At 50.3% G+C, this 16,370-nt stretch overlaps 1 protein-coding gene across 3 annotated transcripts in view; it reads left to right on the forward strand.

The window, feature by feature from the left end:
- The window catches only part of LOC144145520 (uncharacterized), a gene marked incomplete in the record, with an annotated part of 396,732 nt that extends 391,134 nt beyond the window's left edge, over window positions 1-5,598 (forward strand). For all 3 annotated transcript variants that reach the window (XM_077677175.1, XM_077677174.1, XM_077677173.1), the window contains 1 exon segment: window positions 548-5,598. In XM_077677175.1, coding sequence (XP_077533301.1) covers window positions 548-1,807 — 1,260 coding nt within the window.
- Window positions 5,599-16,370: the final 10,772 nt, after the last annotated feature.

The following is a 16,370-nucleotide window of genomic DNA, read 5'->3' on the forward strand; positions in this document are numbered from 1 at the left end:
TTAGAACAATTTACTTGCGAAGTTTTTTAACTACATATTCAAACAACACATGTCTTTCAATTTTCCCTTGCAACGCACACCCGCTGTTTGTAATTATAAATTGAAGCAACAAGGTAAAATGTTCATGTTCCTGGCTTAAAAGGTATCTAGTGCACTCAGGCACACCTAAGGATGATTATAACACCGCGACTCTCTTGACGTAATGTCATCTCATGCTTTTACTGGTGAAGTATGGTTTGAGGCTACGTACTGTCTTTATCAAGTCTGCATCTGGGAAATGCTGTCATTATATGGTTTACAGTAAAAAAGCCTATTCTATGGCTGTGATTTTTTTATGTTCTACATGATTAAGACAATGAGAGGAAAATGTTCTTTCCAACTTTTTTTTCCCGAATTTTGTATTAGTCCACTGTGTCCGCAAGCAAGCATTCGGATGCATTCTCTTCGTTGTCGTGGCAGGGGGGTGAGGGTGGGCTTTGCCTCTTTGTAAGACTTGAAGCTCGCAAGGCGACATATCTGACCGCTCCGATATTCCCGTTGCCCGCAGGCATTCTCCAGCTTCTCTCGCCTGCGGCTTCACGTTGGCAAGCACTCGGGTGCACCCAGCCCAGTGCCCGTGTACCCTGATGGTCGAACCACGCCCCTGTCCGGGCAGTCGTCGCCGGTGTCATCGACGGCACCGGGAGAATCGGACGCCGATGAGGAGCCAGCCCCAACGCGCACAGAGTCCCCGCCTTCAAAGAGGTCATCACCTGACCCGAGGCAGCAAGGCCCACCCCAACTGTTGCCTCAGGGCTACCAGCCTCCCACGAGCACCACAGCGAACAACAGCGATGAGCAGCAGCACCAGCACCCGTTCTTCAGCACACCCCCCAAGCTGAGCCTGCAGAACATCCAGAACATGCAAAACATGCAGCACATGTTCTGGCCGCCCGTCTCGTCTCCGGGCATGATCCCGGGCATGGCGCCACTCAACCCGGCGCTCCTCGGCCTGGGAGACCTGGCGGGCCATCCCAACCTCGATCTTCAGCACCTGGCCCTCATGTGTCCCTCGGGCGACATGTTTTACAACTCGGCCGGCCAGATGAACGCTGCGGCCGCGGCTGCCGCCGCTGCGGCCGCCGCAGCGTCCGACCAGAAACGGCCTCTGTTCGGCAGCGGCGGTAACTGCAAGGGAGTGGATGAGCCACTGACCATGGTAAGCGAGGCGAAGCGCATGAAGATGCCCAGCCTCCGCATCCTCAAGGATGAACCGGTGCCAGACGGCTACGTGCGATTCCGCTTCAACGAGGACTGCGGCTACCGACACTGCGGTTACCGCGAGCACCAGACGCATTTCCACTGCACGCGCAAGGACTGCGGCTACAGCTTCTGCGACAAGACGCGCTTTGTGCAGCACACGGCGCGACACGAGCGCCTCGACACGCTCATGGGTGGCGACTTCCGACAGTTCCGCGCCAACGTACACTGCGGTCGCGTCGACTGCCCGCACGCGGCCAGCCAGGCTGCGGCCAACGGGCCCGCCGGTGGCGGCGGAGGCAGCAGCAACAAGGCTTCGCACTTCCACTGCCTCAAGTGCGAGTTCGTGTGCACGGACACCAACAAGGTGGTGGCGCACCGGAGGCAGCACGCCAAGCTGGACAGCATTAACGCGGCCGGCTTCGAGAAGTACACGCCTTCGCAGAACTGCGGCGTCGAGAGCTGCAACTACAACGCGAAGCAGACGCACTACCACTGCCTCAAGTGCCAATACGCGGTGCTGGGCCTGTCGCAGATGTCTTCGCACAAGTACCGCCACATGGACTGACTGACTGGTGACGCCGTCGTTCGTTGCGTTATGCACAGTCCGGTCACGTGTACTCGGCACTTTTGTGGTGGTGGCGGCGGCGTCCAAACTGACTGCCCCAGTTTTGCTTCCCTCTCGCCGCGTGCTTGAAAGGAGCATGGATGAACACTCCTTTAGTGCACGCGAATGGAGAGCTCTCTTTCTTCGGGGGATGAGAGAGCAAGGGCTGTGGCGCTTTCATTTAGGCAATGCCGAGCGTTCTAACTTAATAGTGGACCTTGGGCCTGCTTCGTTTTTCTTTGGTTAATGTTTGATTTACCTGTAGTGCATCAAAATACGTTTCACTGTCATCTACTAGGATTGTGTGGCATCGCATTTCGCTGTCGCTTTTTGTTTGTTTGATACCTTACGTCACACGGTTATGTGTCACAACAGAGTGAAGATTTGGGGCCCCTTAGTAAAGGTGTCGCAAGAGAGAACAAATGAACAATGCAGGCTGTGGTGTCTGTGACATAGTGAACAATGTGTGCAATGCTTGGATTGTCGAGCCCTTTTCTTCCACCTGGCAACACTGTGGAAGCTTAGGCCCTGGGGACTGTTAGGTACTGAGGCCAGTGAATCATGTCTACAGACTGCACTGCACATATATGACTTGCAGTATAATGCAAAGAATATTATGCACCAAAAAATGGCGGCAGTGATTTTTGTACATTGATGTCTTTTTGCGCTCCCTCTCCCCCTATTTCGCACAACGTGCTATGTGATGTGTGCACAATCTGCGAAAAGGCTTTGGAGGTTCCCGGTGCTTCAAAGAGAGAAATGCTATCTTCGGCTACATTCATAATTTGACATCGCTCTTGCACGCATCTATGGTGCGAGAACGAGCATTCGTTAAACAACTGTGTAAGTGTATGTGTGTACTTCTTTTTCCGGGCTGCTGACGACAAGTTTTGTTGGATTCATTATAGCTGTTCCCAATATTGGTTTCATCAGACAACTCCAAGTGACGTTTAGAAACACCAAAGACGTCTTTGCATCAGATGCGTTACACTGGTCCAAAAACTCAATTAAGCTCTCTTAGGTTCGCAGGAACTCAAATGCTAAGTTGACTTGTAAGTCGGGTATTTTGTGCATATCTCATGCAACACGATTAATGACAGGAAAATTAACATACTTCTTTTCAGTTTCAAGTCATTCCGTGAATGAGGAAACTAACATCATAGAAGGCTGCAAAATCTATGCAAGCACAAAGATCGTTGGAAAATGTGACAAACAAAATGTCACTATGCATTAGCCATGAAGTGTGCACTTTCATGTCTAATTTTCAAGAGGGGTGAAAATGCATACAATGCATTTTCACCCCTCTTAATGTAAGCGGAGACAGGCTAGTTTTTTTTTTTTCAAAAATAAAAATTTGTTGCTCATCAAAGGTGAATAAGGATGCTCTGTGCGTGGCACAAAGCGTGGCTTAAACACTTACGCCATAAAAAATGAAACCTATGCACCCTTGTATATGTGTACAGACCGTATACCGGCAAGAGGAATCACTAAGTGGTCACTGCTGGCAACGAAGTTGAAGACAAACATGCAAGGAAAGAAAAGCCATACTTGGAGGAGGCCGCAGCAGCTGCATTTATATGCATCTTAGTTTAAAAAACCTTTGGTTTAGAGAAGCAATGGGATGTCCACATGTGACTTGCGTATATTGTCTAGTGTATACACCAATCGAAACAGAAAATCTGGTTGACTCAGCAGATAATGTTTACTTCATGCTCAAATCTGTCGAGTTTTGCACTTGAACGTGAAACTAACTGAAAAAATGTTCAGACGCCAACTTTTATTTGTTACCAGGCATCGGCATCTTTGAGCAAAACTAGGGAAAATATGACTGACCTTTGTGCCTCATTTCGCTGAAAATGAAAGTCCTTTGTCGTTTCGTTCTGATTTTGTGCATTGCCCTTTCCCACTCCGCATGAGGCATTTTTGAGCTCTTCGAACAAGTTCACGTCACGTCACGTGCATGCAGTTGCGGGACGTCATTTAGAGCAAAGTTATGGTGCTGTTCTCAGCAAAAGAAAGATACGCTGTGCCCAAAATTATTTAAAAGTATCACCCGCATTTTTTCCCCGCCACTTTGCTTTTGAACGCTCTCGTTTATGTTCAACACACATACTCCTTGTCTTGCTTAATGGTGTACACATTATGTTGTCGGTCCTTAACACACACCATTGAGCTATTTGCAGTAAGCGGCTCCTTTCGATGAATGTTCCGGTGATCGCGTACACAGTGCATTATGCAAGCTATAGATGTTGGGACGCACTCAGTTGTACTGAGGTGTGTGAACGATGGGGCAGTAAGCTAGCCCATTCGTGTACATAGTTCAGACCTGTGTTCTTTTTAGTTCTCTTTCAGTCTTCCTTTTTTTTTTGTTCATTAGACGTCAAAACGTCTGTAGGATTGCGTGCGGGGTGAAATAACCGACCCGGTGATTGTCCGTGTGAACGTGGAGCTCCAATGAGCTGCGCTTGTTTGTACGCTTTAAATAAAACACGTCTTCCCGCCGAATGTACAGGACGAAAAAGAGGTTGTCCGGCCTTCTCGAAGTCGGGAGTGGGCGCTCAAGGTATAGGCTATCCACGGAGATGCGTAAAAGAAAAAGAAACGGCAATATTTTTATAGGAAGAGGTTAATAAGCTGCGGGAATCCAGGAACCAGCTGAATTCCAGTCTCTCTTGCTTTCTTCTGTTCCAAGCATGCATGTATCAAGAACCTACAGTGCGTCTGTGTTGATTGGGACATGTCTTGCTGATGGTCGGAAAACGTGCGTACCCCGCCTATCTACTTTGCCCTCTTTGATTGGCTGTGGTCATTGGCTATGGACCGTCTGGTTGAATTTTCTTTGTTCATTCTTCCGCGTTTGGGAATTGACAGCCCGCATTCTTAGTATGTGCACTATTTGACGATATACTTAACTGGAGTAGCTGCTGTCAGAACTTCAGGCCGTGATGCTGGTTCCCTTACAAAACAAGCGATAGCTGCTGCTGTCCTAGACTCAAGGCAGTAGGTTGAAACAATCACAAACAATCAACCCTTGCCTACCATTCGTGCCACCATTGCATTTTGTGTTTGTAGTTCTCTAAAAAGCATCAACCACAATCTGGAGATTGTATAGCCCACTAAGCGCGAGGAAGCTAGGGGAAGACAACATTATGAACACCTGCTTCCAGCTGCGCACTTGTTCTGTAAGACCGCTGTATTAGCACAGGCTGCCAACGCCAATAACGTCACGTTTGCCTTTTGTTCGCACTGCACCAGTGTCTCGTGGCACAAAAAGGCTTGGCGAAGCCTGCACCGAAACTGCGTGGTTTAGAAAGTTCGCACGCCTGACACTGTGACCAACTGTTCGACAACTCGGCCGCAATACCTTTCGCTATCGCATTGACTTTTTTTTTCTTTTTGCTTGTTCGGCTTACATATTTCATGTGGAGTGTTTCGAAACAAAGAAGCAAACTTATTTAAGACGCTCTTCCAAAGGCCTACCCTGTTTCGTTCTTTTTTTTTTTTGTTCAGCGTTGGCGCATTTATTTTCTCCCCTCCCCCTCTTTCCGTTTGCCTTTCTAGTTGTATTGTTTTCCTCTCGTCTCGTCCTGCACAAGTGTTATTTAATACCGAGACTGTTTAGTGTGCGGGCCTCGTGTACATAGAGGGATGTGATCACGATTTTTAATAGTGCTGTGTGTGCCTTACATCTGAGATTTCCCCTTATCTTCTCTCCCACTTCCGCGAAATAAAGGATGTGATAGAAACATAAACATCTCTGCCTCGGTGTCATCTCTCACAGCGTGCGCGGGATTCAACTCTCCCTGCACCGTAGCCGGTGAGAGCGCTACCTGCGTTGGTTGACCCCAGAAGGATAGGAATTTTTCACAGCGGAGCTGTTTTTGCTGGCCGTAACGTGTGCGGTGTGCGGCGTCATCAAAAAACCCCGGGCTGGTCATAGCTACTCCCATCGTTCACCACAAACGTAAGCTTGCGTTTTACGAGGAGCGCCCGGCGTCGTCCAAGCTTGCGCGTGGCGTTCGCAAAAAAATACCAAAACAACAGTTCACGTGCGCTCGCACCTCAAGGGCGGAGCACAAGACAGTTCGCGCTAAAGACGCCCAGTTCGCGAAGCCGCTTGTCGCCGGTTCTAGCGCGTGCTGACGCGTTCCACTTTGGGAGAAACGTGAAACCTTGCGGACAAAACGATCCAGGCCCGCCAGCCATGCATGAGGAAGAAGACGATATAGATGGATATGACGATGACTACTACTACCGTAGTGAAAAGCGACGATGGAACATGTAAATGAACAATGGCCCTTCTTCCAGTGGCGATCTGCGCAGGCGTGGGCAGCCGGTCCGCCATTCTTGCAGGCGCCTCTGGCAAAGTAAACAAAAGGGCGCCCCTCAGCTTTCTACTTGGGGAGCAGCTATGCTGTGTAGCGCTGCACGTTATTTTTATTTTTTTTCAACAGCTCGTGGTGGGTTTCTAAGTGCGCACAAAAAAGGCTTTCTAAAAAAGGGGCCAAGACGTTTGAGGCTGACCACGCCGCGATAACATGGCTGCCAGTGAGGGAGTAACGAAAATTGAAAAAAAAGTAAAAATTGGCCGCGTATCTGCTCCTTTCGTTGCAAATGTCGACGCAAGACGATAGTCGACAGGCGCACCTGGCAAGTAAATGCATCCCTTCTCTTTCCCGCTCAATACTGTTCTTCTCCCGTCTCGTTCCTCCCAATATAACACGCTAGAGGTTTGCTCAGTCAATTTAAATTTACCGCGTTCCACTGCCCCCAGTCGGGTGCCTCGATGCCATGCTGCCGTACGGCGGAGACGCGCGTTAATCGAGGCACCCGACTACAACGTTTATAGAACCACGTTGCCCCATTCACGAGCGTTCCAAGCGGAACGCGAGACCTATGTAATGGAATATTTCGTTGCTGTTGCCGCTTGATTTTAGGGCAAAGCACCTTATGACCGCACAATGTCCGTCCGCGTCCCTGCGCATAGCATTTACAATCGCAAAAAATCACACAGGCACTTGCGGGATTCGAACCTGTGTCTCGAAGGAGAGCAGTAAAATACCTATAAGGAAGAGTGTCAGACAAGGAGACACAATGTCTACAATGTTATTCACAGCATGTTTACAAGAAGTATTCAGAACATTGGATTGGGAACAGGTGGGAGTAAGGGTTAATGGAGAATACCTCAGTAACCTCAGATTTGCTGATGACGTTGCCTTGCTAAATAACTCGGGGGACGAATTGCAAAGCATGCTTTCCGCACTGGGCGAACAGAGTAGAACCATGGGTCTGAAAATTATTACGCAGAAAACTAAAGTAACGATCAATAACCTCGGGATAGCACAGCGGTTTGGAATAGGTGGCGAGGCAGTGGAAGTGGTAAGCGAATATATCTACTTAGGCAAAGTTGTGACCCCAGATCCCAACCATGAGGCACAGATAATTAGAAGGATAAGAATGGGGTGGAGTGCATTCGGCAGGCATTCTCAGATAATGAATGGCAGCCTACCATTGTCCCTGAAGAAGAAAGTGTATGACAGCTGCATCTTGCCGGTACTCACCTACGGGGCCGAAACATGGAGGCTCACTAAGAGGGTTCAACTTAAATTGAGGACGACTCAGCGGGCAATGGAGCGGAAGATGATAGGTGTAACATTAAGGGACAAGAAGAGAGAGGAGTGGGTCAGGGAACAAACGCGTGTTAAGGACATATTAGTAGAAATTAAGAAGACGAAATGGACGTGGGCAGGGCATGTAATGCGAAGGCAAGATAACCATTGGTCATTAAGGGTAACAGAGTGGATCCCTAGAGAAGGCAAGCGTTGCAGGGGGCGGCAGAAAGTTAGATGGGCAGATGAGATGAAGACGTTTGCGGGGATGAATCGGCCGCAGTTAGCTCAGGACTGGGGTAATTGGAGATTAATGGGAGAGGCCTTTGCCCTGCAGTGGGAGTAGATAAGCTGGTGATGATGATGATGAGGATTGTTATAATGATGATAGAGGACCCGAATACGCAATCTCAAAGGACAAGAGACACATATTTCCCCTGGCCAGTACAACAGGGGGTACACTCGAAGACCAGGCTGACACACTCGCACAACACTTCCAACGCGTGTCCACTTCCAACACGTGTCCAAACACCTTCATAAAACAGAAAAAATATTTTAAAAAGAATTCCTTGAAATAATAATCAATCAAACAACTCTTATAACGCCCCCTTTTCACTTCGTGAGCTGAAGATGGTTTTCAGCACTCGTAAGCCTTAAACTCCAGGCGCAGACATTACCTACACTATGATATACAACACTTAAACGAAGATGCACTTCAAACACTTCTACACATATACAACAAAATATGGCTTTCGGGGCACTTTCCAGGTTTTGGAGGGAGGCCATAATAGTGGCTTTCCTAAATGAGGGGCAGCACTCTTCCTCTCCCGCCAGCTATCGACCCATCGCTGTGACAAGCTGCCTGTGCAAGCTTCCCGAGAAGACGATAAACCGCGGGCTCGTGTATTTTCTGGAGTACAACGGCTTTCTCGAGAGCTGCCAGGCAGGCCTCAGGATAGGACGATCCATTAACGACCAACCCGTGGCACTTCATTCGTATATCAAGGATGCCTTCGTGCATAAACAATTTTGCGTTACAGTATTTTTCCATACCGAGAAAGCCTATAACACCGCTTGCATGGCGTTACGGCATCCTCAGCGACCTGAAATCATTTAGTGTCTCAGGCAACATATTGAACATCCTGGCTAGTTACATGTCGGAGAGAATATTTCGCGTAAGAGTCTGTAGTGTACTGTCAAGTGTTCCCGTACAACAAAATGGCGTGCCGCAAGGCGGAGTTCTAAGACACACTGTTCATAGTCAATATGAACTCTCTTGGGAAGGCATTGCCACTTACAACTTCTTATACTATATATGTAGACGACGTCCAGATATCTTTTAAATCATGTAATATGTCAATCTGTGAACGTCAATTTCCGCTTTGTGTCACAACACTATCCAGCTGGGCAGACAAGAATGGTTTTGAAATAAATCCAGGAAAGAGCTCCTGCGTGGAGCTCTCCTAAAAACGTGAGATCCATCCCGACCCAGGCATTACTCTTAATGGCGTTTCGATTCCTGAGAACAAGGAGCGCAAGATAGGTGTTGTGTTTGACAACAAACTCACATTCATTCCTGAAATGAAGCGACCTAAAAGAACTCCTGCTGCGCTTTTTTACTGCCTAGCTTGGTTGGGTCTCGGCTGGATATGGTAGTGTCGTGTAAGGGTCAGTGACACAAACGGCATTGAGAATGCTTGACCCAATGCTCCACTTGGCGCTTCGCCTTTTGTCGGGTGCTTTCCGCACTAGTCCGGTGGGAAGCCTGTATGTTGAATGTAACAAGTGGTGCCTAGCGGTTCAACGAACATACACGGACTTACTCTATGCTTTTGAAATTTTATCGCTAAAGAACCATTCTTTTAAACCTGTCCTTAATGATATATTCAAATCTCCTCTGTTTTTAAATCGTCCGTCCGTGTCCCTGCGTTTCTCGGTTAGAGTGAAAGAGGAAGCTTCGGGTTCCAACATCTCCTTTTTAGAATTGTACATGTCATCTTTTACTGACTACCTAGCACCACGGCAACTTCAGCTGTGAGTAATATTTCATGAAAATATATAAATACAGGGCACTAAGAACTTACATTTTGGAGCACTTCTTGTCCCTGCAGGATAAATATAAATATGCTGAATTTTATATTGATGCATCCAAAACCTCCACTATAGTGTATTGTGCTGGTCATGGTCCGAGATTTAATGCGTGCAGAACCATGAGAGTAGTTTTCCTTGCAGTGTTACATGTGTTTTTTTTGGCTGTAGGTCTGGCCATGGGATTGTCACGTAGATCAACGGGAAGGCATTGCATATTTGCATGAGTCTTAATATTCTTAGCGCATGTGGTTGTCGTCCGCGCGTGTTATTGCATGCCCCCCCCCCTATCCGGCACTTCCTTCGACGTGCGACTTGTCATCTTGTTTCGGTATTATTAAGGGAGGGAGTATGTAGTATCGCGGTGTCTTGATCTCAGCGCTTTGGTGGTCTACCACCAGGGGGCTGTGACGAGGTTATAAAAGGCGACGTTATCTTGAATAAAGCCTCTTTGGATTTGCACCTTCAACAAGCTCACGTCTCTCTGTTGCGCGCTTCGGGGCCGTCCCCGTCGCGACACCACAGTTTCCTAAAGCTTAAAGCTCCCGGCACTTACTTCTTCCATTATAATCTTGCTTTATGTGCCAGATAAAACCCGCCCGCTCACAGTACTTGAAAATGTTGTGGTGCTACAATTTAAACCTAAATCAAATACTCTCGTCTTTGAGCTCGGGCTGTATTTAGCGCTTCCCGCTCATGTTACGGCGGATAGTGCCTGCCGTCTTAAATTTGTTTCCCGGTCGTTGCCGTCGGTAACAGCTGATCCGCAAGGAAAATATCTCCAACAGAAGGGAGATCTACGTCACAAGCCACGTGCCCTCATCCCACCGTGTGGAACAGACCTGCCCAGTAGACTCGCTCGCTGGGAGGAGGTATTGCTGCGGAGACTTCGTGCTCGAGTGGCACTATCTCCCGCTGTGATCCGAACATAGCCCCTCACTATCAGGCCCCGTTAACTCAGAGCTGCCCTGCACAGCTCCCGTCGAAGATGTTTGCACAGAACACCTTTTTCGGGCGCGCCCTTCATTGTAAGAGGAGAGAACTCGACACCTTCGAGGCACAGATCTCCCCCCTGGCAGGCCCCCCGACATCCACCGTTGGTTTTGGGCACTCCACCACAGCTTTCATCTTGCTCTTCTCAGCGATGCGGGAGCATCAGGCATACTATCCCAATTAAAACAGAACAACTTCGTCTCGGCAAAAACCTATCCGCCAGAAACAACTACATCTTCCCTGCTCATAAAACCGTCATCCTCCATCAACATATTGGGAATGAAGCCCCAGAAAAACTGCAAAAACACCCTGCTCCTCAAAAGGCTTCAAAAAACCACGGCTGAAATTGTTCAGATGCTGCGTAGGATAGCAAACAGGAGCGCCATGGATTGAAAGAAAACGACATGGTCCGTCTTGTGCAGGCCTTCGTCGTCTCCAGAATCGTTTACGTGGCTCCTTATGAGGTCCTGGGGGCATCGGAGCACGAAAAGCTAGACGAACTTCTTAAAAAGGCATACAAACAAGCCTTGGCACATTCTACGAGCACCTCTACGGTTCGCCTCATGGCTTGGGACTGCACAACAGCATCGGAGAACTCATAGAGACCCACCTAACGGCGCAGAAAGTAAGAGTCGGAGCAAGCCCATCTGGGAGGTAAACACCAGCTAAGTTGGGTACACGGCTCCGCACATTACAAAAAACGCAGTGGATATCCCGCCTGACATAAGGACCGAAATTTTCGTCCCACCAAAACCCCGCAGTATGTCCCCTCAACATCATGAGGTAAGACGCATAGCAAGAGCTACTGCGTTAGAAAAACAGTGTGGAGGCCAAGACCCCGTCGTCTATATGGACGCGGCGTAATACGCGAGCTCAGGGGTAAAGATAGGCGGCCGTTACCTCCGGAACCGACCTTATTTCAAGTCTGACGCTTCGGTCGTCTAACACCCAGCAGGCTGAAGAGACAGCTATCACCCTTGCCGTCTCCCAGACAAAGGCTAAAGTAATTATTACGGACAGTCAAGCGCTGGCTGCCGAACATACCAAGCAGGCAGGATTTCAAGACAAGCGCTTCGGGTTCTCCTCCGACGACCCCAAAGAAGCAAGTCAAAATCATATGGACCCCGGCCCACTCTGCTCTTCGCGGCAACCAGACGGCCCACGTCCTGGCCCGAGAACTCGCCCACCGGGTACCGCAAGAAGAGCCGGAGCAGATCTGGCAACCAATCCTCACATACGCCGATACAACTCAACATTACCGACTAGCGAGGCAACCGTATGCGCCAGTCCCCGATCAGGCCACGAAAGAACAGGAAGTCATCATGAGACAACTACGGACTAATACGTACCCACACCCAACACGACTGCACGCCATCCATCCTACTTTTTATGATCCCTTATGTATTCACGGCCAAGCCACAGACACACTGTACCATACTGTCCGTGGATGCCAACAGTAAAGATGGTTGTGGTTCGTTTCCCGAAGTCCGGCGTCGATCAGGAACCCAATTGCCCGGGCTCCGGTTGCTTTGGCAGGAGGCTGGCAGGGCGATGGTGTTGAAGTTCTTAGAGATGGCGGTCGAATTGACGAACTCGAGGCGTTGGGGTTGATTAAGTGAAACGAAGGTTTATATACAGCTATTTACAGGAGGATAACTGGGTACATGAGTAGTAAAAGGAAAAACTTCGAACTTCAGCTAGACGCTAGCTCCGAGTGCGCAACAAATCACTCGAGCTCCTCAACTTCGTCTAACTCTCCTATTCTCGGAGCGTACACAAACTGCTCGAGAAACGGCGGCCGAGACCCTGTCTCGCCGCAGGATCCGTCTAGTTGCCCGGTACGGCGCTGCACCTTAAACTTCCGACGCGATCCTAACCTTTATCCTAGGGGGCTCACAAACCCCAACCTAGCTTCAACGGTCGAGACTCCTTGTCCCGCCGGGAACTGCCCAGCTCGGCGCTCAGACAAGAACGATTTCCAACGGGCAAGTTCGGCCTTATAAAACCTCGAGATCACCCTCTCTCGTGAACGCCCCTGTAGCGTTCGTACACGCGTAAGGGAGTGCCCAAATTCACGTAGACAGCTGTCACTCAGCACGCCACAGAATATTCAATGAGGCGCCGCCATCTTTGGGTCAACGGCACGCTCGCAGACGAGCAGGTGCGCGCGACCCCGCGGGGTGAGAGCGAAAGGCGGCGACTACGCACTGTGCTGGCCGGAGCGCGTTAACAATGGTGTCTCGGCGGCACGCGCTTCGACGCCGGTAATCCCACCACCTCCGCGCGTTACGTCGACGGTTCCCGGAATCCGGCGGCGCCATCTGCTTTCTCAATGGGGGATTATCCCTGTGGTATGCGCTGGGCCAGACAATCCGTCTCCCGTACGCGCCGTGACGAATTGGCGACGGCCGCGGCGTAGAGTCCACCGTGCTGGGCCCCCAGACGGAGTGGCGGGTTCTCACGCGCAGCCCGGGCGCCTGGCCGCTGATCTCAAAAGTGGACCTTACACCAACTAAACCATCTTCTTCCCCCATCCCCAACCCCTGAGCAGTGGGAGAGTACGGTGCCCACCTCCTGTGCTGAGACGCAGCTTTTGCTAGCGGAAAGGGCGAAGACAGCCGGCCGTACCAGCGGAGTCTTGGAATGTAGACCCCGACCAGAAATGTGCTCACTTCAAGTCTGATTAAAAGTTCCTCTCTCTCTCCTACCCTGTTTGGCCTCATGTGATGTCTAACATTTTCCAGTATTTTCTGACTCCCAAGTCAGCCCCGAATGGAGAGGAGGGAGGATATGTTGAATGGTACGCAAGGACGAGTTGAGCTTAGCCTAGCTGTTGGCCTAGTTTGCTACGTCTAATGGGAACACGCTATCAAAGTAGTTACATAAAAAAACTGTGGTTGATCCCTCTGTCATAGGAATCGGTAAAACACGAAAGTGAAATTTGCAGTGAAATCTGCAGCTGAGCATGATTTGCGGGTCGGCGGTGGTCTTGTGGGTGTGTTTGAAGAGCGACGTCCTGCTGGCGGGTCGCTTCGGCAAATGTTTACTGGAGTCGTTTCTGTGATGGATATGACTTCAGTGAAATCTTGGTGTATCCCGGCATAAAACAATTTCGTGTAGATATATAAAACCATAAAACGAACAACCGTAAGTATAACGTATTCTTTAGTACTAAAGGTTGCTTCCGCGCAAGAATACCGTGTGTGCAGGGATGCACCCTTTACAGGCCGCTTGCTTCGTTGTACTGGCGTCATTTCCGTGACAGATATGACGTAAGGGAAATCTTGGTGTATCCAGGAATAAAACATTTTCGTGTCAAAAATTAAAAAACAAACAAAAACGGCATTTTTTCGGAACTATAAAAACGACATAAGTAACATTAAGACGCATGAATTTCCAGTGAAGAATAACTGCAGCTATAGGGAACAGCCTTTGTCATTCTTTCTCCTAAAACAGCAATTATCATCAGCACGGCTGCTCGAGAAAGGCTCGGGCGCTTCACGCGACACTCAGCCTTAGTTTGGAACATCAGCGCTCCTTTCTCCGCCGACTTCCTAAGCCTCGCATCGCAGCAGCGAGCCTCGGCCGCATGAAGAAGAAGCAACAGGCATCGGAAACGTCCCGGGCCACTCCCTCTGGCACCAGCACCATCAGCTTCACTGTGGGCGTCGCTCCTGCAGACAAGGACGAGGAGCCTCAGACTGGCAAGGGATCCCGTCCGACGTCGGCCAAGATCTCCCGCCTGGCCAGACGCCGGCTCAAGAAAGCGGACGCCAAGAAGCAGCGCTCGCAACTGGCCGGGATCGAGCCTTTTCCAGACGCCGACCAGCACGTTGGGAACGAGTACCCACCGCTGTCCACCAGTCATTTCAGTCACTACGACAGCACCGCCGGAGTCTCAAGGGAACGCCGCGGGAAACGGCAAGTATTGCGCCATCACTCTGTGTCTCGCTTGCATCGACTACACTATTACGTGAGACGCCACAAGTGGCGAGTGGGCTCATCCGCTCTGTCTCGGGCCCTAAAGTGAAATTCCTCGTATTAGAAAGTTCAAACTGCCTCGCGAGGTCATTCATGGCGGCGCAATGACCTTGAGCCACCGGAGCGCCAGTGTGGCAGGTCGTCGCAGCTGCGCTCGCTCGGAGCCCGCCGCTACGATACCACGGGATTAGACGAGATTTTAACGGCCGCTTCGCCGGCGCTGGGTCCCTCAGCCTCGTCATGTTTGCGCTCTGGCAGAACCGCCTGTGCTAGCGCTTCAGCGCAGGCGACAGGCTGAATCCATTCATCCAGAAGAACAGCTAGACGGCAGGCTACGAAATATCAAGCAAAGGCAAACTTTCATGAAATATTGTGCGTACACTCTTTGCAGAAACAAGCCAAACAGACCTTTCTCTCGTGATGACTAGGTGTACGAGGGTTAAACCTGAGCCATTTTAGTGCGCAGACCTTTGGCGCCCGCTACAGTTGTTTTGCGGTGGCGACGGCGTCGTAACCGAGCGAGCGAAGGCAGAAAGAAAACGGCGTCGGAAAGTGTGACGAAGGTGTGAGGGGCAGGGCGGCGCGGCCGAGCAGAAGCCCAACACGCCTGCGTGCTGCACGTGGTCCTTCGGCGTCCTCCTTGCTGCGTAGCTCATCCGAACCACGTGGCATTTGTGCGGGAGGTTCGAACGCGATTTACACAGAATATGCTCGGCGGCGGCGACGCACTGCGAGATAACGGCAGAGCAGCCCGCGCCGCCGTGCGTTCGCTGATCACGCGATCACTTCCTGAGACGCGGCAGATATGCACCGTGACCGAGATGACTGCAGTTAGCGCTGCGCACAAATTTTGCATTAGGAGGTATAGTAACTGTCAGTAATGCTTTTTTTATAATACTGATCATCATCTTATAGTACCCTGCAAGACGAAGGCCCCTCACGTGCCTTTAGTTCGCCGTTTTCGATAGCTGCGCCAACCGCAGTAATGGCGTCACACTGCTTTGCAATGCTTTTTTTGTGCTATCTCAGCATTCATAATATCGATTTTCATTCAATCGTGGTAATAATGGACTTTCATTTCTTTCTAACATTTGTTGAGGCGAAAGGTGCGGCAATTTGGGACTAATGCTTTCGCATTTACTGCATCATATGGAATGCTTAGGTGTCCTCGTACTTTTTTTGCTTTGTTTTCTGCATTTCTTTGTCACGACTTGAAACACCTGGCAATCGTGTGTGTGTGTGTGTGTGCGTGTGTGTGTGTGCGTGTGTGCGTGTGTGTGTGCGTGCGTGTGTGCGTGCGTGCGTGTGTGCGGGTGTGTGCGTGCGTGCGTGCGTGTGTGTGTGTGCGTGTGTGTGCGTGTGCGTGTGCGTGTGTGTGTGCGTGTGTGTGTGTGCGTGTGCGTGTGTGTGTGTGCGTGTGTGCGTGTGTGTGTGCGTGTGTGTGCGTGTGCGTGTGCGTGTGTGTGTGCGTGTGTGTGCCTGTGTGTGTGCGTGTGTGTGTGTGCGTGTGCGTGTGTGTGTGTGCGTGTGTGCGTGTGTGTGTGTGCGTGTGTGTGTGTGTGCGTGTGTGTGTGTGCGTGTGTGTGTGTGTGCGTGCGTGCGTGCGCGCGCGCGCTTTCGAAGACAACGAGGTTAACCACCTAATTATCTTCTGCATGTTTGTGACGCAGGTTCCAGGATCTGACCTCGGCAGTCCCCGCGCTGACGGAGCCCTTGTCGTCCTTCCACGGCAAGCACTGCCAAACGCAGCGAGACGCCGCTGAAGCCGGGCCGTCCCCATCGGACAAGGTGAGCCGTCGCTGCTCCTATAGACCTTAGGGCATATGTGTACACATCTTGCGGGAAGTGTTACC

The sequence above is a fragment of the Haemaphysalis longicornis genome, unplaced genomic scaffold, assembly GCF_048455015.1.
Source record: "Haemaphysalis longicornis isolate Haplotype H1 unplaced genomic scaffold, Haemaphysalis longicornis Haplotype H1 scaffold_7, whole genome shotgun sequence".
Taxonomy (NCBI): domain Eukaryota; kingdom Metazoa; phylum Arthropoda; class Arachnida; order Ixodida; family Ixodidae; genus Haemaphysalis; species Haemaphysalis longicornis.